Genomic DNA, 18,295 nt, shown 5'->3' with positions numbered 1-18,295 from the left:
ACGGTTGCTTCAATATATCCCGACTGCAGCCCCCTTTACGTTATCCGCTACGCCATCCCAATTAACCCAGGAAAGTCTGGGTAAAACGGGAGATTCCAAAAGCTCCTAGCAGCACAAGGACTGAGAAACGTGGGGGATCGATTGGCAAGAGGAAGCACCAAAATGCGGAGGACGGGCACTGTATGGTCCCGGCCACATCGATGTAACCCACCGCGCGAAGTTCGGCTTCAACGGCGTCCATGAAGCTAAGCAGTAATCATTTTGGACCAGGACAGCGAGATGATCTAAACTGGGTCCACATGACTATTCTAGTCTTAGTTGGTGGCCTGGCCAGCGGCGTAACATCTGTGCGTAGATCAGTCGACATATGGATTACAGATACGTGAATGAATAAGCAGGCAGTCATCTTCGATATCCCCTTCGAACGGTCGATATGATTAATTTTGTGGCCCGCTGAAATCAAACCTGCAAGACCAATGCCGGACTGTATTTGGAGAACACACATATTGAATTGACAATGATCATTACACTCCGCTTTACGGAGTAAATCACACAAGTTGAATCCCGATATTGCTACTGGTACCAGCATGTAGGGCTAGGCTCTTTTCAGTGCCACGTTATGTATTGGCAGTGGCGAAAGGATGCAGTATCTCTATCTATGTTCGGTTTTGGGTAACTGGCAAGAATGTCAGGTCTGCGAGCTATAGGTTGGAAAGCCTTCGACGCGTTTCACTTAAAGCTACAGACAAAATGTAAATGTCATTGAAGGTGTTTCCGAGAAATGCATTGAAAATTTTTTTGTTTTTCCTTTTTTGGTCATCATCGTGTCTATGTCTATCAAGAGAGCAAATATTCGCCTTAGAAAATACAGGAGTTGTGATATCCCCATTCAGAAGAACATGTTTTTGGGTGCTCTTCAGCTCCCATCTCCCGAATTGCTAAGAACTAATAACCTGTCAATAAATTCTCGTCCTACTGGAAAATGAAAACGAAGGCCTTTTGAAAAAAACTGTTGTTGGGGTATCGGTAAAAGGGATGGTTATCATCAAGATAGGACATGTCGTAAAGAACCGAGAAGAATGCCGCCCAAAGGAAACGTATGTATGTACAGCCCATTTTAGATGAAAGCGGCAAATTTTCTGCACCGCTTGAATTTTTTTCGCCCTCGTTTCGCTCGATTTAGCTGTATTCGATGACCTTTCGTTTCCAAACCCTCCCTTTATCAGGGCCCATTCCATTAAAAAATTGCACGGTTTCACTCCGCCGGTGAGGATGAGCTAGCATGATTCGCTGTTGGGTTTGAAAATGGGATGATTCCCGAATCCCGCTTTCTGTCACACTTGGGATTTGCTGGCATTCCGCTAAGGACGCCGACGCAAATCTCGCAGGAGGCAAAGTGGCGCACATGTTGCCACCATGGTGGATCGGGCTTTTCGAAAATGGGAATGCCTCTCGTTGCTTTTGCTCAGAGGTCTCTGATGTCGTATTTGAGTGTTCAAAGGTCGGCGATTTCATCCCACAAGGGCCGGACACTGAGATAGAATGACTGGCTATATTTGGTCCCAGTAGACACTTAGTATCTTCGACCACTGAAGCATGCTTGTCAGGGGAGGGTATTGGCGTCTTTTGGGTCCCTATTTCGCACGGAGCGTAGCGCGAAGAGGCATTTCTGTATTTTCGAACGGCCAGGAATGTCAATATGACAACCAGGGGAACAGCTATGTAAAGTGGTGTCTTGATCGAGAATTGAAAAATGCCCGCTGAAGGCTCGGACAGCTGGTATGTTGGGGCCATTTATCACACTGAGGGCACAGAGAAACACAAGAATTCCTGATTAGCTTTGGAGTTTCGTTGAGGTTTTCTCGATTGAGAGGGATTGCGGAAGTGAACGACAGAGATGCTCTGAATGAAAGACTATAAAGGATGGAGAAAAACGTATTGTTCTCCGCTCTTCATTGGAACGGCCTCGAGCAAAGGGGCGATCCATAGCTATATAGTTACGTGGGAGAATAGCTCGCAGTATCAAAGTTTTGCGTAGCCAGCCAGGTCATGATCTGTTTTTCACCAACAATCTCGGCCCGTTACTGTGGATGGAACAAGAGAACAAGCAACTTGGTGGAGGCATCAAGTAAAGCTCGGCGCACTCTTGGCCGTAATCTAGACCAATCACGTTATCCTGCGAAGATGCGCGAGCCCTGGGTTCAGCTCAGGCCGATCTGATGCTCTCCACACCATGAACATGGTTTGCTGAGCGCGTTTTTAGCCTCTCGGCTCTGAAGAATGCGACACCGTCTTGATGGATGAGAGGTACATAGTCACTGTGACCAAGGTAAGCAGTTCGGATGCTTACGGCAAGGTTGGATCCCGTAGGGTTGTTCTTTTGAATCACACCACCGGTGCAGTGAGGGGTATCCAGCAAAGAAGCACTCTGTACTCCGTAGCTCGAATTGTTTTTGCCCACGTTTTGATCTGCCTTCGGTGGTTTTTGAAGCCGCCACAGGGCAAAGAGAAAAAGAAGTGACCATGGGAGTAGATCATCCACAGACTTGCCGGACAAGCGGTGAGACAAGAAAAGCAAGCAAGGATCTGGGTTGGTTTTCCCATGCGAAGGTATCTCCTCAGCTCGAGTGATCACGTCGAGAGATGGTCCATGGATGGATGTGTGAGAGAGGGCGTCAGTGGGTGTGGGGTTTCAGCTGGTATTGCTCCGTACGCAGGTTTCCGTAATTATTTGGCGTTCTTTACGGATTAATTATGGTTGAGGGCACTAGCCACTGAAACGCCACAGTCTTATGCCTCATGCGCCACATCTCCCAGCCGGCGAACGGAACAAGAGCAGCATCGGAGCAACGACGGGCTTTGTTGCCCTCACCTCCAACTGGCAAGCAATGTTGGAAAAACATGAGGCTTCAGCGCCGTGGTCGTCTGGAATGGGAACAAAGCAGAAACGTCGTATTCCAAAATGCAGTTGAAATCGCCATCCTGGAATCTGAGACGACCTCAGTCGAGGGGCGCTGTTCCGCACATGACGTGGCCAGGAGACAACTATTCTGCTGACGGTTCAACATTACAGCCTATCCCTGAAAGATAAGGAGGCTGTTCGCCGTCAAGGCTGTGAACCGTTACTGGAGTGCTTCCTCGCTGGGACGGCTGCAGCGCAGTGGTTGGTGGTTGCTGGATCGGATACAACAACAAACCCGGTCAAGGCTTCACGATTCTACAATGCTAGTGGATGAAACCATTATTACAGCAAATAGAATTTGGTGCTTCTGAGACAGTCTTTGCAAGGGCAGCATGCAAAGAAGAACCCACGACTCTACATTCTTCAAGATACGAGACGTAGATATGGACTGTGTGTCGCTTCTTACAGGTGGAGAGAGGAATTGTGCCGCAAACTAGGCAGGACGTAACCTTGCCAATGTTGAACTCCAGATTCTGTTGCGACAATGTTGAGATTCAAGATCCTACATAGCCAGTTCAATGGGCAGTCGGCTGCACGCAGTTTGACTTTCAGATAACATACCACAGAATCTTCGATCCAGGTTGATTAATGCAGGAGAATCCTTCTCTGAAGACGACTTGTGGGGAAGTAAAGCCCAAGGGCCTTTGACGGGAGGCATGATCACAAATGTACCCGTTTGCGGCTTGGTTGGAAGGCATAATTAACACATGCATTCCGCAATGACGTTGTAATTGGCATCGAGCAGGGATATCTAAGCTAAAGAAAACAAAACTATTGGCTAATCCTTATAGTTTAGAGGAAGCGAGCCCTGCTTTGATTTCGCTCCTTGCTCTATCTCGAAGCTCTCTCCTTAAAATTTTGCCAGAAGGATTCTTTGGGATGGTGTCGACAAAAACTATGCCCCCGGTGATTCTCTTGACTGGTGCAACCTTATCTTTCATATAATCGACGATATTTTGCGCTGTTTCGACGGTCGCTGGGCTTCCCGGTTTGAGAATGATGTACGCCCGAGGGTATTCCTCGTTGTCCCTTTTGCACCAGTCACTCGCATCAGTTCGCCTGCTGCGGGAGAGAAAAAGGGGGAAAAATTGTTTTGCTCACTTGGTAACTCCAATGACTGCCGCATCCGCTACTGCGGAGTGGTCTAACAGAATGGCTTCTAGTTCCGCCGGTGCTACCTGGTTTCCTTTCACTTTGATAAGCTCCTGATGGAGTTCGGTTAGCTTATTGCCGCTAATCGTGGAGTGTTCGTTTGCCATATTGAATGTTTACCTTCTTTCTATCCAGGATGTAGAACTTTCCTGCATCATCTACATATCCGATATCACCCGTTTTCAGCCACCTGTCCTCAGTCAAGGTCTCTTTTGTTGCTTCTGGTTTATTCCAATAGCCCTTCATGATATTCGGCCCTCGAACCCAAAGTTCTCCCTGTTGATTACGTCCGAGTTCCGTCACTCCGTCTTCTGCCATGATCTTGGCCTCACAGTTGGGATTTAACTCGCCAACAGAGGCACTTGTTCCCTTCTGGTTTGGATCCCATCCCAAAATCGAGCAAGTTGTCCTATAGGTGTTGCGGGTCAGTTTTGCATAGTTCTTTGTTTTGGCAGGGATAATTTTCGTTTACGAAGGGGAATCATACTCGGTCATTCCCCAGCCTTGTCTAACAAATAATTTTCCTTTTGGAAACAATCCCTCCAGTTCCTCGCTGATTTCCCTCCCCAGTGGGGCCGCACCGCAGCCGATCTGCTCCAAACTGCTCAGGTCATAATTTTTCACCGCCGGGTGCTTTGCCAGCGCTACCGCTATTGGTGGAACCAGTATCAAATTGCTGATGCGGAATTTCTGAGTATTTTCAAGCATTTGGATGAAATCGAACCGTGGCATCAGATAGACGGGGACACCCAGGATCAAGGCAGCAGCAATGAAGATATTCTGGGCCATCGCGTGATACATTGGCAAGAAACACATCCATCTTGTCCTCTTGAGTTTCTCTGCATGGTCTTTATCAAGGTAAGTACTGTTTGTGAACTGGAGGGTGTTGGCGACATAATTCTTGTGGGTGATCTGGACACCCTTGGGAACGCCGGTTGTTCCGCTGGAGTAATTCAGTGCCAGAGTCCGATCCGCTGCCTCGGGGGTGGACAGTTCTTCCCAGCTGAAACGTTCTCCTTCCTCCGTGGAAGCGAACAGCTCTCCCCAATACCGACAACCTTTAGTTCCCTCCCCCGTGCCGTCATAGACCAGATCATTAAATACGAATATCCGGTCTCGCGCCAATCCACTCTGTTCCGCGGCGGCAATGCCGGTATCCAGGGCGGACTCTGCGCATAGAAGATACGTTGCGCCACTGTCACTCAATTGGTATGCCAGTTCTCGTGGTGTGTATGTAGGATTTGCCCCCGTAAACACGCAACCTGCCATCACAATGCCCATGAAGGCCACGGGATACATGAGGGTGTTTGCGGAAAACAGCAGCACGCGATCGCCGGACTTGAGGCCGGATTTCCGCAGGCCAGCGGCGAGTCGCTTGCACCAGAGAAAATAGCCATGGACGGTGAAGAAATGGGTATCGGGCCGGGTGGTGTCAACGTAGCATTTTCTGGTATCTGAATGTGGATGTTGTGGTGACTTGAAGATGAGGCTTGGTAGGGATGTGTTTGGTATAGGAATGGACCACCGGGATCTGAACGGCATGTTGAGAATGTTGACAAGGGGTCATAAAAGAGCTATATTTGAGGATAATAGGATCGTAATTAATTATGGAATCGTGACTTCGGCCTAGACGACCACTTGCAAGGCCCTTGGGAACTTATATCCCCTATGTACGGAGTCCTTGGTATGCAACTAGCTTGAAGTATATTATTGAGTACTCCGCTGTTACACTGCCAACCTCTCTCCGCTCGGCAAACGGCCCGAGGTTGATTCTGCTGCTGGTACGGAGTAGGTTGAACCCTGTCACTCAACCGGTGCGGGTGGCCGTCTCTCATTGGGCTGGCTGGGCGACCCCCGAACAAACAAAGTGGTTGAGACCACGTCGACCGGCTTTGTCAAAGAGTCTCCCCCTCTTCAACATCTCCGAACCCTATACCTGCTCCTTTCCTTTCCCTGAACATTTCGGCCTTCATCACGGAGTACCCGGCGGTAGTTATGTTTGTTATTTCAAAGACAGACACACTGCGATATCATAGAAAATTACAGTCGAAACACGGCGATCCAACATTCCGCAAGAGTCATCGGGCGATATTTAACCGGTGCTGTTTTGAAATATTCATACCACCTCTCTCTCTGATCACCGCTGCGACGAGACCTTGGCCAATCCATTCTCAAACTTCGTAGAGTATTTATAAGAATTTGCAAGCGATGACAAACCAAACCACCAAGAATCAAGGATTCCATCAGCTCGCCATCGCCAGAGGACTTGATCCAGTAGTAAACGGGACCGGCGACGAGGATCCCAGCAGGACCGACTATACAGGGTTCTTGGGCTCGAAGCCTTAAGACTAAAGCTCAACAGTCCTGCTTAAGTTAGCGATCAGAGCTTAAAACAGATACATTCACCCTAGACTGCAGCTATCATTCCTGCTCTCGGATGAAATATCGACATAAGATACCAGGAAATGGCTGGAGACAAAATGCTATGGTTCATGGCCTATTCTTCCCCCCAAAGCGTGTTGGAACTTGTGAGAAGGTTGTCATGCCAATCAACGGGTTAACTACTACTCCGTGCCCTTTGCCAACGCTCATGCCTGCTCTCTGCCTGCACCATTGAATGAGAAAGAGACAAAGATGATCAGGGGTTCTAAACGCTAGTAGAATGATAAACCCAAGCTTTATGCTAACATGAGGTGCCCAAAATAAAATAACATAAAACTACCACAAAGCAAATATCGGGCTCCGCGGACTCGGACAACAAGAACAAGGATATCCGACGTTCTCCACATGATGATCAAAAAAGAGCTCCAAAACACCAAAACTACTATAGAATGTTTTTCTCCCCTCCCTTTGTGCTCAGCAAGTTTAATCACTACCACCAATACAAGAGAGGACCGTCTGTAGTTCTTTTACAATCTTCTCCTCCAGCAAGCTTTCCGCGCCGCCGTCAGAATCGGACGCGATTCTTTGCGCCCACGCCACTTCCTTTTCATTGGTGGGGGCAATGCGAGATCGAAGGATGGATTTCTTCTCTAAAAGAACTTCGATATCTTCCTTCACCCGGTTACGGTCCCATTTCAGCTCCTGCATATTTTGTGAATCAACTCCTGCACTTGGGCCGGCGTCACGAAACTTTTCGATGATCAAGGATATGAGAGCCAGAGAGCACGCCTCGGTTGCCATACCAAGCGAAAGGCGCTTGATTGACTGTCCAGAGGATAACAAGCTGCGAGGGCCTGGCGAGCCGAAGGGGCTCGTCACGCTGGGATGGCCGATGGAAAAAGCTTCAGACGCTCGACGAAGTTGGCCTTCAAATTGGTTGAGAAAGGCGGCTACTTCTGGAGCTGCACGCCCGACGTGGTATAGCAAATTGAGGCAGAGTGGGAGGAACCCGTTGTGCCAGATTGTGAATAGCCTTGGCACTTGGTCAAAGGGACCGCATCCTTGAGGCTGACGAAGTACGTCGGTCAATCGGTATGTCGATAATTTTACGAGAACTCCATCCACTGCTATTTGCTCAGCCATCATAGGAATACAGGAAAGTTCGAGCAGGTAGAGGATGCTAAGTTCTCCATATATGGGATCTCCTTCAACGGTGAGTTTGTAGGACCAGGAGAAAAGGGTGCACGCGTATCGAATTGTGTCGGCATCGGCAAGATGGAAGGCGAATTGCTCGTAGATTCTATCTACGCTTTTGACTTTCAGAGCTGTCTGCAGGATCGCCGTTAACAGCGCAAAGTCCTTTGGCGAGCATTTCTGTGGCGCATCATGCAAATACGTCGTCAAGGAACGGAAACCTCGCGCAGCGATGACCCTGACAATATCAAGCACAATTTCCAGGTGTCCTGAGACTTCTGGCTTCTTGCTGACGGCCTCCGGGACCAATCGACTTTTACCACCAACGTGGAATTGTAAAGCTAGGAAGAGGATGTTTAACAGCATCCCGTAGTACTCGGTATCATCGTTCGCGAGAGCTGCTTCGTAGGTTTGATTTCTAAATCGGGTAGCATCCCAAACGGTCTGAAGAAGAGCAAACACTTCACTTCCTTTCGCCTGAACCTCCACAAGTCTTTGCAGAAGACCCAAAGCAAATTCTGCTCGGATCTGATGGAGTTTGCAGAAGATGTTTTCATTCGGAACGCTCTGTGAGTTTGCCGTAAGGCAGTGGCGTACAACAGATGCCATTGACTTTTGAACCCCGCGATCTGGCATGAAGTCTGCGCAGTGTTCGATTGCGAGAAATTTGAAACTGTGGAGAAGGTCCTACACGCTGTTAGAATGGCCTAGTATAGAGCTGAATGGAGTAAAACCGCTTACCATTTGAGCCTGGACAAGAGATAAATTTTCATTGGCTCTTTTAATCTCGTCCACAAACCCTTGATTTCGGCTGCCAGTCCACGCGAATTCATAGCCAAATATTTTTGTGCCCGATGCAATATCGTAAAAATAATTTTCTCCAAACACAGGGTTATCAAGCGACGTCCTTTTAATTGCGAATAGGCTACACCCTGGGTATTTCATTTCAAAATTCCTCTTGAGGTTTACGTGGAGAGAAGTATTATAGCCGTTGACTTCAACCGCATTCTCAGAGTACCAAGAAATGAGAGGAATAAGCGTCTTAAAAAAGGTCCAATCCCTTTGCTCCTTGGCACTATGTAGATATACGGCGCAAATATCCGCGATGAGCGATGCTATCCTCGTGTTCATGCACTGCTCGTATGGCGAATAGCGTCGCATATCCAAATTCGAAACATAGTTGACCATCTTTGGAAAGAAGTCGGCGTGGTTTTTTAGCTGTGGTGTAGCCCATGGCCAATTCTCTTGAGCTTTCGCAATGAACTCCAGAGCGGACAGTACGAGCTGTGAGGGTATACTACCGATGAGTGATATTAAATCGAGAGCTGCTTGCAAAAATGGCTTCGATTGCATGGCTGGCTTTTCTCCGTCGACCTCCTTTAAAGCGTCACGTGGTGATGAGCCAGTTAGTAAGAAAACGGCAAGCCATTGTTGCCGCTTGCTAATGACTGTCGTGAGAAACTTCCATATGGCCGCATTAAGGATAGTATCATCAAAAGGTTGGTCGAACTTTGAAAGGACGTCCAAAAATCGACAGGATGACTCTGCACCAAGGTGTCCAAGTAGAGATGGCGGCTCCTGCTCCTTATCCATCGAAGCGTGTGCCAGCAAAAGTTCTAGCAATTTCACAACTGGCAGCTGGTAAGCCTGAGAAAATACATACAGGCGGATGAGGACAGGCGAGGCGTCGAAAAGCTGCTTTTCCAAGCCTGTCATTGGAGACTGGGGGTTCCATTCGGACTGTATTAAGGTCGACGACAGATTTAGCGCCGCATCAACCAACCGTGTTTGGAGGTATCGCAAATAGGCACTTCGATCTAGCAGAGGATTGTGGTAGCCATTTAAAATTATACGCAAAACTGGGTTGAAGAAAATGCCGTCTTTGGAAGATGGACGCAACATTTTAAGTAGGTATCGTGCTGAATTCGCAAAGACCCCCGTGAGTTTCGAATCTAAGTCTTTTTCGTCATCAACTCCATATGTGTAGTGTAGGATATCGTGGAAAGCCTCCGTAAGGGAGATGTTTAACCGCAGCGACTGGCTAGCGTCGTTAAATCTCCAACTGTAACTGCTGTTGTACACGTCGACCATTATGCGCACAAAGGATTGCAGGAGGTTGCTCATCACATACGACGGAGCACCAGCAGTGTACTCCGTGACATGGGTAGCTTTCGCTGTAACACTACCCGCTATCTTTCGGACCGCAACATGCCTCACGACATCGTCAACAATGAGCTTAAAGGTACGAGCGGCTTCAAGAAGGAAGGAGAAATCGCCTGTATTCACTTCAATGGCGGAAACAATCGCAGGGAGTGTTCCCCCGTTGCCGTCTCCGGCGATGAAGCTGCTTCGCGTAAGAAACGGCCACACTCGTCCTGGAATAACTGTGACGAGGGAGTTAAGGAATGAAAGGCAAGCAGTTGTAGTCTCCAACCCGCGCTCTGTACCCATCTTGGTGGTTGCACTTTGTAAGTTGCGCTCAAATATGTCGAAAACAACGGAGATTATGTCCCCGTGGTGGTTTAAACCATCACTAGCCATTTCTAGGATCCTTTTAGCAGCAGATTCAACTCCTTGTTGCTTTGCAAGACCTTGCGCTGAAGCAACTAAATCAGCCAGCAGACCAATTATCTCAGATATTATATCTTCTTCGGGCTCGCTATCTGTTTTGCGACTGTATGTTGCTTGCTCCAACCACATTCCAAGGAAGCAAAGACAGTTATATCGGTAATGCCACATAATCACGGCAGGCTTAGATTCGTTAACGACCTGGCCTAGAGTTTCGGCGGGTAGAATGGACGCTCCGCTCATCACCATCAGCTCTGATCCGGATTGAGCCGCATAATCTTTTCGTGCTGACGACAGCTCTTTCATCTCTAGAGGCTCAATAAGAGACACATAATTAGCATTTTCATCTTCGCGGGTAGACTGATAACCGTGAAAGCCGGGGGAAACTCTTTGAGTATAGGCTTCCATGTATTCGAGTTCTTGGAAAATCAAAGGATAGCCATCGTCTGTGCTTAAGTTGCAGTCCAGCAGTGACCTGCAAAGCTTCAGAAAGTTAATCGCTTCGTAGGGAAATCGGGATTTCGCAATCTTAAATAGCTTGCTCATTAATATCTCATCACAGAGGAAAATCCCTTTGACACCGCCATCATTTTCGGTGGGAGAGTCACCGACACAATGCCACGCCGAATTCGGCCACGCCATGACCTGTAAGACGGTCGAAAGTAGTTCGGGTATATAGCTCAAATACTCAACGCTCACTCGGACAAGGTCAAGCATCTCAACTCGAGCCCATCGTGTTATCAAACTGCCGTTCACGGAACCGGATATTCCATCAAGTTGACGGATGATGCTCGAAGCGACATCAAAAACTCGACACCTGTCGACAGCGATTGAAATCATAAACTTGACGAAGTCGTCTTCGAACGCTGGATTACGTGCCCGCTCATATGCCTCCTCATAGACAGACGGGTCAGCATTCCGAGGTGCAAGTATGGACGAAGTACCTCCATTAAACGCATCGACAGCGTACTGTGCCTGCTGGAGTTCGCGATCTTCCCTTGTTGCTAGTGCGATCTCCCTTAGAGTGAACATGATCATACCCCATGCAAACATTGCAGGACTTGCACCTGATTTTTCCGCGTCGGCAGCCTTAAGAAAGATTTCATTGATCTCGCTGATATGTTCACAGGATAAGAAGGACGGACGTGTGTCGCCCCACACATCCGGTATCGTCCTTGAAGGGATCGCAGCAGCAGCTTCAAATAGGGTGGTCGCGGTACGCAATTTCAAAAACGAGAGCGTGATGATAGAAGTGAGAGACTTTAAAGAGTCGAATAATGTTGACTCTTCCTGCGATAACTATAACATAACAGTTAGATAATTTGGCCAGGTGATTATGCAAGATTCATCTTACCGGGCGATTTTGGTCGAAGAAGTCGTATGTAACTATGAGGTGTAGCCACGATAGCAATACTTCAGCCGACGGAATATTTTCTGATTCCTGAAGTTGAAGGAACAGGATTTGCATAATTTGCACAACATCTTCTATAATACTCAATTGCTGAGCGTATTCAGCTTCAGGTGAAAGCCAGTCGCTTCCTCCATTCATTTTGCTCAGGCACGATTGAATGGCTTCAATACAAGCCTGGATAGTTAACCCCGGTTTGTCTAGGGAGCCGTCATTTTGCCTGGGGAAGATTGATGCTCCAAGCTCATCCAATTTCGTGCATTGTTGGCTTGATCGATCTCCTGCACCTCCCTGGAAACGTCGATATGTCCCGGGCAACCTCCCGTGTAAAGACACACTTAATACATAGAGCGCCACTTTTATAATATTCTGCTTCTCCACAAGGTACAGCCGGAACAGCTTTAGCCGCCTTTCGTCCTCTGAAAGGGATTCAGTAGCTTGTCCTTTCCGAATTGGCCCTTTGAGAAACTCGAGGGCTTGGGTCCCGCCCGCCTGATGCGACAGTTGCCCGACACTAACCACACTTTGAAGGCTTGCTACTTCCTCCTCGGAAAATTGGTTCAATAGATCAAGCTCAGGCCGGCTTTGCCATTCCTGCACAGCAAGTCTCAGGGCAGAGACCTCGTCTATCAACGTTTTTTTGCTGAGCCATAGTGCATCTCCCTCGATATCGTTAAAATTACATCGGGCTCGTAAAGCAGGAGTAACATTAATCGCTGCTGTTTTCGATTGAAACGCAGATTTGGTTGTGTCCGAAGGTTTCGGGTAAGGATCGAAAGGGTTGGAGAGTATGCGAACGCTTTCGGGGGTTGTCAAGAAGGAGAAAAGACTGTCACATCCAGTGATATTGTCGTCGGAGCTGGTTAGACCAAGAAATGCTGATTCCCAGGGGCTTGTGAGCAGAAAGGTTAGCTACTTCATTGCATAGGGACAATTGAATAATTCAGGTCGTACATAAGCTGGGCATCGCCAGATAAACAATCGTCTAACGACGGAAAATAAACCTCCGGCGGCGGAGCCATGTGGGCATCACCTATATCATTGTCTTATCTAAGTAGAGAAATAACGAAAGGTCGGGCCTCCAAGGCTCAGCGGTCTCTCGTCGCTGTTTTGGACTTCAAGAAACAAGAGCTTGAAGCTTCGCGCAGATAATGATTGCCTATCTGGGTTTAGCGCCTTATCCCACCCGAAATGGTCGCGACTCGACGAGTCAGAGGACGACGACAGCAGCTGTACAACTCTCCGTACAATGAACAGTGGGAGGTATTAGGAGCTGATTTTTGAAGACACCCTAGGGCATCGCTTGAGAATCTGAGGTCGTTTGGCATTGTGACTTCAAGATGGCTAGCACCGAGCTCGTCGATCACTCCCCGAGTCACCCCACCAAGGCCCAACGCCTCGATAACGCTTCCAACGTCGTCTTGATTGACAACTATGACTCCTTCACGTGGAACATTTATCAATATCTCATCTTAGAGGGTGCGACAGTGACAGTTTTCAGAAACGATGTCATCTCCCTCGAGGAACTTATCGCGAAGAAGCCTACCCAGCTGGTCATTAGTCCTGGCCCTGGCCACCCGAATACTGACTCCGGAATAAGTAAAGAGGCAATTCAGTACTTTGCGGGAAAGATACCGGTTTTCGGGGTTTGTATGGGCGAGCAGTGTATAATAGCGTCGTTTGGAGGCGAAGTTGAAGTTACTGGAGAGATTTTACATGGGAAAACATCTCCGTTGAAACACGACGGGAAAGGTGTCTATGCTACACTCCCGCCCAATTTGGCAGTGACGAGATACCATTCTCTGGCAGGAACCCCCCAAACTGTTCCTGAATGCTTGGAGGTGACATCGTGGACGGAATGCGAAAATCGTGGTGGTCGGGGGATCATTATGGGCGTCAGGCATAAGAAATTGACAGTCGAAGGAGTTCAATTCCACCCTGAGAGCATATTAACCGAGCATGGACGCACAATGTTTCGGAACTTTTTGAAGTGGAAAGGCGGTACTTGGGAGGAAGCTCTGTCCAGTACGAAGAGCCAATCTACTGCAGCTAGCGAACCGACTACCTCGAAACAGATGTCAATCTTGGAAAAGATATATGCCCATCGCAAAGCTGCTGTAGATTTACAGAAGGCAATCCCTTCTCAGCGGCCTGCAGATCTTCAAGCAGCATACGATCTTGGTATTGCGCCGCCACAAATTTCTTTCCCCAGTCGATTAAGGGATTCACCATTTTCCCTGGCTCTAATGGCCGAAATAAAAAGAGCCTCGCCTTCTAAAGGAATAATATCTTCCTCCACGTCCGCACCATCCCAAGCCAGAAAATATGCTATGGCTGGCGCAAGTGTGATATCAGTCCTCACCGAGCCAGAATGGTTTAAAGGAAGTATCGAAGATTTGCGAGCAGTGCGACAAAGTCTGGAGGGTTTACCAAATCGCCCAGCCGTTCTGCGAAAGGAATTTATATTTGACGAATATCAAATTCTCGAAGCCCGACTTGCTGGTGCTGATACCGTTCTTCTCATAGTCAAAATGCTTCCCGTTGACCTCTTGACTCACCTTTACGAATACTCCTGTAAATTGGGTATGGAGCCGCTTGTCGAAGTTAATACTGCTGAAGAGATGGCCATTGCCGTTAAACTCGGAGCCCGTGTAATTGGTGTTAATAATCGCGATCTTACAAGCTTTGAGGTCGATCTGGGCACTACAAGTCGTTTAATGGACCAAGTATCGGACTCCACGATTGTTTGTGCGCTTAGTGGCATATCTGGCCCTAAGGATGTCGAAGCATATCGTGCAAACGGCGTCAAGGCGGTTCTTGTTGGTGAGGCTCTTATGCGAGCAGAAGATACTAGCGCCTTCGTGCAGAATCTCCTGGGGCCTGAAATTCAATTAAGCCCAAATTCTCTGCCGTGTTCACCACCCCTTGTCAAAATTTGCGGAACTCGCTCTGGGGATGCTGCACGTGCCGCCATTGAAGCCGGCGCAGATCTTGTGGGTATAATTCTTGCACAGGGACGCACGAGGACGGTACCCGACGAGGTTGCCCTGGAAATCTCGAAGGTCGTTAAAACAACACCACGTCCTTCGCTGTTGGATAATTACATCCGGCAAGGCCCATCTTCGCAGACTGGCCTGGATTATTTTGATAATGGCTGTCGATTACTGCGGCATCCATCTCGCGCGCTTCTAGTGGGCGTTTTCGCAAACCAACCGCTCTCCTACATTATCTCTCAACAGCAAAATCTTGGGCTTGACATTATTCAACTTCACGGATCTGAACCTATCGAGTGGGCAAGGCTAATTCCCGTGCCGGTTATCAAAAAGTTTTCTCCTGAAGATAAGGATATTACTAAGCGTGCCTACCATGCCCTTCCCCTGTTGGACTCGGGGGTTGGGGGGACGGGAGAGAGACTCTCGTTACCTGCAGTGGAAGAAGCCCTAGAACGAGATGACGGCCTTCGGGTAATACTTGCTGGTGGTCTGAATCCTGAAAACCTTGTTTCCGCTGTTAAAGCCCTCGGCGAACAAAGCCGGAAGGTGGTGGGTGTCGATGTCAGCAGCGGTGTCGAGGTAGACGGAAGTCAAGATCTGGGGAAGATCAGAGCTTTTGTGGCCGCGGCGAAAGGCTTGTGAATGCTTACGAACATGGTATATACATCTTTCTGCCAATTCCATCTTTTTTCCGGGCTTGATTAACTGCAACTGAGATCTATGGATCAACTTTTTTTCGGGAATATTAGACTATCTTGTTAGTAGAGCCTAATCAGAATGAAACATAGCCATTGAAGTGCTATAACGGAATATCCTTCTCCTTTCAACCTCTCAAAGATTTTTTTTTGTTTTGCTATTACCTCTTCTTCCAAACATCCACTGGTCACCTGGGCTTGAGAAAAAGGGATAGCTTATTTCCTGTGGTCTCAATTTCACCTCGTGGATGAAGATTCAACAGCACTCTCACATATTGACATTTACTCCAATGCTCTTTAATATTTCTAGTTGTGTTCTTGCGTGCTGCCCTGCTGTTATATTGGAAGCTGGACTCCATACATCAACTTCATCCAGAATCTGCTTCAGATTAACACTTTGTTGTCACTTGCTCGCAATTTCCACTTCTACAAATACCCACTCACTTCATACAAACAAGACTCAGCAATAATTTCTTGCTCATATGCCCTAACCCCCATCCCTGTCTTACAAATGGGCAAATCATTTCACAAAGTTACTGTATGCATCGCTGGAAATTTTGGTGCTCAGAATGACAAGATCAAACAATGGGTGGAAGTGAATGGTGGAACTTTTTCAAAGAAGGTGACTGCCGACGTGACCCATTTGATTGCCACCGAGCCTGCAGTTCGCAAGAACGTCCCGGAAGGTAGGGCTTTTATCTATGGCTGCTCTATGATAGGGAACGCTGACATGAGCGCAGTGCGTGCTGCTAAGCGGATCAAGGGTATAAAAATCGTATCTTATGAATGGCTTGAGGACTCCCTTTTATCGAAATCAAAGCGCCCGAAGCGAGAAGCGCCGTATCTATTGACAGCCAAGATGGAAGCTGGAAGGAAAAAGGCACGGGCGCAAAAAAATAAGGGTAAAGACGGTAATACTACGAGGCAACTTTCTGAATTGGGTGAGTATGATGTTTTTAAGGTCTTGATTCTTGCTCTCTCATCTGAGTTATAGATGGATACCACCCTTATACTGATAATACCGGGCATCGCTATTCTGCAATACTTGTCCGTCCTGGGCCTCTTCCTAGGCGCAAGGAGAGACACGTCCTCAAGGTACGTGTCCAGTCACCCAATCGCCTGCGAATACCATTCACAAGGAGATATTTACTTAGATCTTCGAGTCCGATTCGGTCCCTCACACATACGCAACTCTTGTCAAGTACACGCGGATTGGTAGAAGTGCTTCTGATTTTCTGGCTCCGCCGGGCAGTACCTTCGACGTGGCGGTTCGTGCTTTTAATAAATTTTTCAAAGCTAAGTCTGGAATAAACTGGGACCAAAGAGATAGAAAGCCTCCTCTTAAGACAACGGAGGAGGGCGCTAAAGTTCCACCGGACGAGGGCTGGTTTGAATATATGCCGGAAAAGTCGTCCTCTACTGCAGCCCCTAAATATGACGAGGAAACAGCGACTGCCGCCACAGTCGCGATGTTACAGGATGCTATCAACGAAATGGAGTCAAGTGAGGCCCGTGGACTTGTTACTGGTGATCCATGAAGGTGAAATGAATGATACAGCGCAGTTTGGTTTATTGCCCAAATATTAAACCTGGCTGGAGTTCAAGAAGACTGGGTTCATTTCCCAGTGTCGTTGGCCCAGGGGTCGCGAGAATACATAACAAGCTGGAGCAATTTGGTTCTAGCGAAGTCTTTGAATTCTCATGAATCAGATCAGTGAAAATATGCTTGTAGCAACATATAATAGATATTTCGCCCTTGCGCCATTCATAATCTTACTTTTCCATCCCGTCCGGTACTCCAAAGCTGCCCGCTACGATAGACCATTACAAGTAATCTTTTTTTCTGCTTGTCCGGGTATATTGGGTGAGCGCCCACTCGACGTCTCCGCCCGCTCCTTTCTCGAGGGTTCCTCCACGGATTTCGAATAGCCTCATTGTCATCCGCGGTCCGACTTCAGCGAGCTCAACGTCTCGATACCCGGTCTTCACGAAAACATGGTGGCGAACCTCGATGCTGTCGTCTATATTTTTGAATGTAACAACTCTGCTGCCTACCTTCCCGGCTTCTCGTGGAGGGAACAGGTGTTTAAGTATCTGGACAACCCGCATTCCTAGTTTCGTTTTGAATCCCTCGAATATCAAATGTGGGTAGCTCTCCGAAACCGTACCACGAGCAGCATTTGGAATATCGGCTCGCAGAACGACATTGTGGATGGAAAAACTCGCGGTAGGACCGTGAGGAAGATGTGATATTGTAATCGCTGTCGGCGTACCTCTATGTTCATGAAGCAGTACCATGTCTGTTAATGCAGCGGCGTTGGCGCTCGCTACTAGATCTGGGAGGACGAGGGTACCTCGATTTAATCGGATGGACGTAGGGAGGAGAAGGCGGATTTCTTTAGCAAAAGTGCTGAGGCGGGAGGAAGGGCTGCGCGACGTTGTAACAAGTGGACGAGGATCGACGAGGCCGGAAGTGACTGCGTACTCGTCGTCGATATCTACTTGATCGGCGTCTTTGGCATTCGAGCCGGAGGCTTTCGAGTCGGTCTGTAATGACTCATCGTACTTGAAGTCTTGTCTTAGGCTCTTATCATTTGCAATAGAGGGGTCTAGAGGTTTTCCGGAAGCTAAGGAGGCCTTCAACTTGGCCCGCTTTTCAGCAATCGAGGCATCGCGGAGGAGAAGAGCTCTCCGATAAAGGTAATCTCTGCGCTCACGCGCTTGACGACGCTGAACCGCTGTTAGCAGAGCAAATTCAAAATAGACGCAATTCGGCATGTGACACCTACAATCATTATGCAGCCAGACCCGATGATGGAACTGAACGGCCGTCGAGCTTAGTCCCTATGGGTTGTCTTTGAGTGCAGATTTTCAATTGCTGGTGCCGCCGTTATTCTGCGCTCCTGGCACAGAATCGCCACCGTAGAATTACAGTTTTCCG

General features: G+C 48.1%; 5 protein-coding genes across 5 annotated transcripts; 2 read left to right on the top strand and 3 right to left on the bottom strand.

Moving 5' to 3' along the window:
- Positions 1-3,682: 3,682 nt before the first annotated feature.
- Positions 3,683-5,539, bottom strand: D8B26_005986 (uncharacterized protein). Its single transcript, XM_003069996.2, has 4 exons — positions 4,602-5,539; positions 4,235-4,523; positions 4,064-4,167; positions 3,683-3,991 (listed from the first exon to the last, which is right to left on the bottom strand). The coding sequence occupies exons 1-4, from the start codon at positions 5,411-5,413 to the stop codon at positions 3,748-3,750; spliced, it is 1,449 nt and encodes a 482-aa protein (XP_003070042.2). The 5' UTR covers positions 5,414-5,539; the 3' UTR covers positions 3,683-3,747.
- A 1,214-nt stretch (positions 5,540-6,753) lies between these two features.
- On the bottom strand, positions 6,754-12,730 carry D8B26_005985 (uncharacterized protein). The gene is made up of 4 exons (XM_003069997.2): positions 12,621-12,730; positions 11,613-12,558; positions 8,432-11,557; positions 6,754-8,377 (listed from the first exon to the last, which is right to left on the bottom strand). Exons 1-4 carry the CDS (start codon positions 12,686-12,688, stop codon positions 6,980-6,982), a joined length of 5,538 nt encoding a protein of 1,845 aa, XP_003070043.2. The 5' UTR covers positions 12,689-12,730; the 3' UTR covers positions 6,754-6,979.
- A 171-nt stretch (positions 12,731-12,901) lies between these two features.
- On the top strand, positions 12,902-15,476 carry TRP1 (bifunctional tryptophan synthase trp1). Its single transcript, XM_003069998.2, has one exon. The coding sequence runs from the start codon at positions 13,007-13,009 to the stop codon at positions 15,299-15,301; it is 2,295 nt and encodes a 764-aa protein (XP_003070044.2). The 5' UTR covers positions 12,902-13,006; the 3' UTR covers positions 15,302-15,476.
- Positions 15,477-15,865: 389 nt separating this feature from the next.
- Positions 15,866-16,892, top strand: D8B26_005983 (uncharacterized protein; the record flags this gene model as incomplete). Its single annotated transcript, XM_003069999.1, has 4 exons — positions 15,866-16,040; positions 16,095-16,295; positions 16,349-16,449; positions 16,509-16,892. The coding sequence occupies 4 exons, from the start codon at positions 15,866-15,868 to the stop codon at positions 16,890-16,892; spliced, it is 861 nt and encodes a 286-aa protein (XP_003070045.1).
- On the bottom strand, positions 16,557-18,199 carry IMP4 (snoRNA-binding rRNA-processing protein imp4). Its single transcript, XM_003070000.2, has 2 exons — positions 18,144-18,199; positions 16,557-18,084 (listed from the first exon to the last, which is right to left on the bottom strand). Exons 1-2 carry the CDS (start codon positions 18,147-18,149, stop codon positions 17,179-17,181), a joined length of 912 nt encoding a protein of 303 aa, XP_003070046.1. The 5' UTR covers positions 18,150-18,199; the 3' UTR covers positions 16,557-17,178.
- Between the last annotated feature and the right edge of the window lie 96 nt (positions 18,200-18,295).

The sequence above is a fragment of the Coccidioides posadasii genome, chromosome 3, assembly GCF_018416015.2.
Source record: "Coccidioides posadasii str. Silveira chromosome 3, complete sequence".
Taxonomy (NCBI): Eukaryota; Fungi; Ascomycota; class Eurotiomycetes; order Onygenales; family Onygenaceae; genus Coccidioides; species Coccidioides posadasii.
The sequence above is the reverse complement of the archived record's forward strand: the minus strand, read 5'-3'. Positions and strand labels throughout refer to the sequence as shown.

Bases quoted from the DNA above. Each gene is read 5' to 3' on its own strand.
- D8B26_005986 (XM_003069996.2), bottom strand. From the start codon at position 5,413: ATGTATCCCGTGGCCTTCATGGGCATTGTGATGGCAGGTTGCGTGTTT. The intron at 4,524-4,601 runs GTATGATTCCCC...CAACACCTATAG, and splicing joins CAAGGCTGGGGAATGACCGA to GACAACTTGCTCGATTTTGG. The intron at 3,992-4,063 runs GTGAGCAAAACA...CTGGTGCAAAAG, and splicing joins GCAGTCATTGGAGTTACCAA to GGACAACGAGGAATACCCTC.
- D8B26_005985 (XM_003069997.2), bottom strand. From the start codon at position 12,688: ATGGCTCCGCCGCCGGAGGTTTATTTTCCGTCGTTAGACGATTGTTTA. The intron at 12,559-12,620 runs GTACGACCTGAA...TCTGCTCACAAG, and splicing joins TCTGGCGATGCCCAGCTTAT to CCCCTGGGAATCAGCATTTC. The intron at 8,378-8,431 runs GTAAGCGGTTTT...AACAGCGTGTAG, and splicing joins CTCTTGTCCAGGCTCAAATG to GACCTTCTCCACAGTTTCAA.
- TRP1 (XM_003069998.2), top strand. From the start codon at position 13,007: ATGGCTAGCACCGAGCTCGTCGATCACTCCCCGAGTCACCCCACCAAG.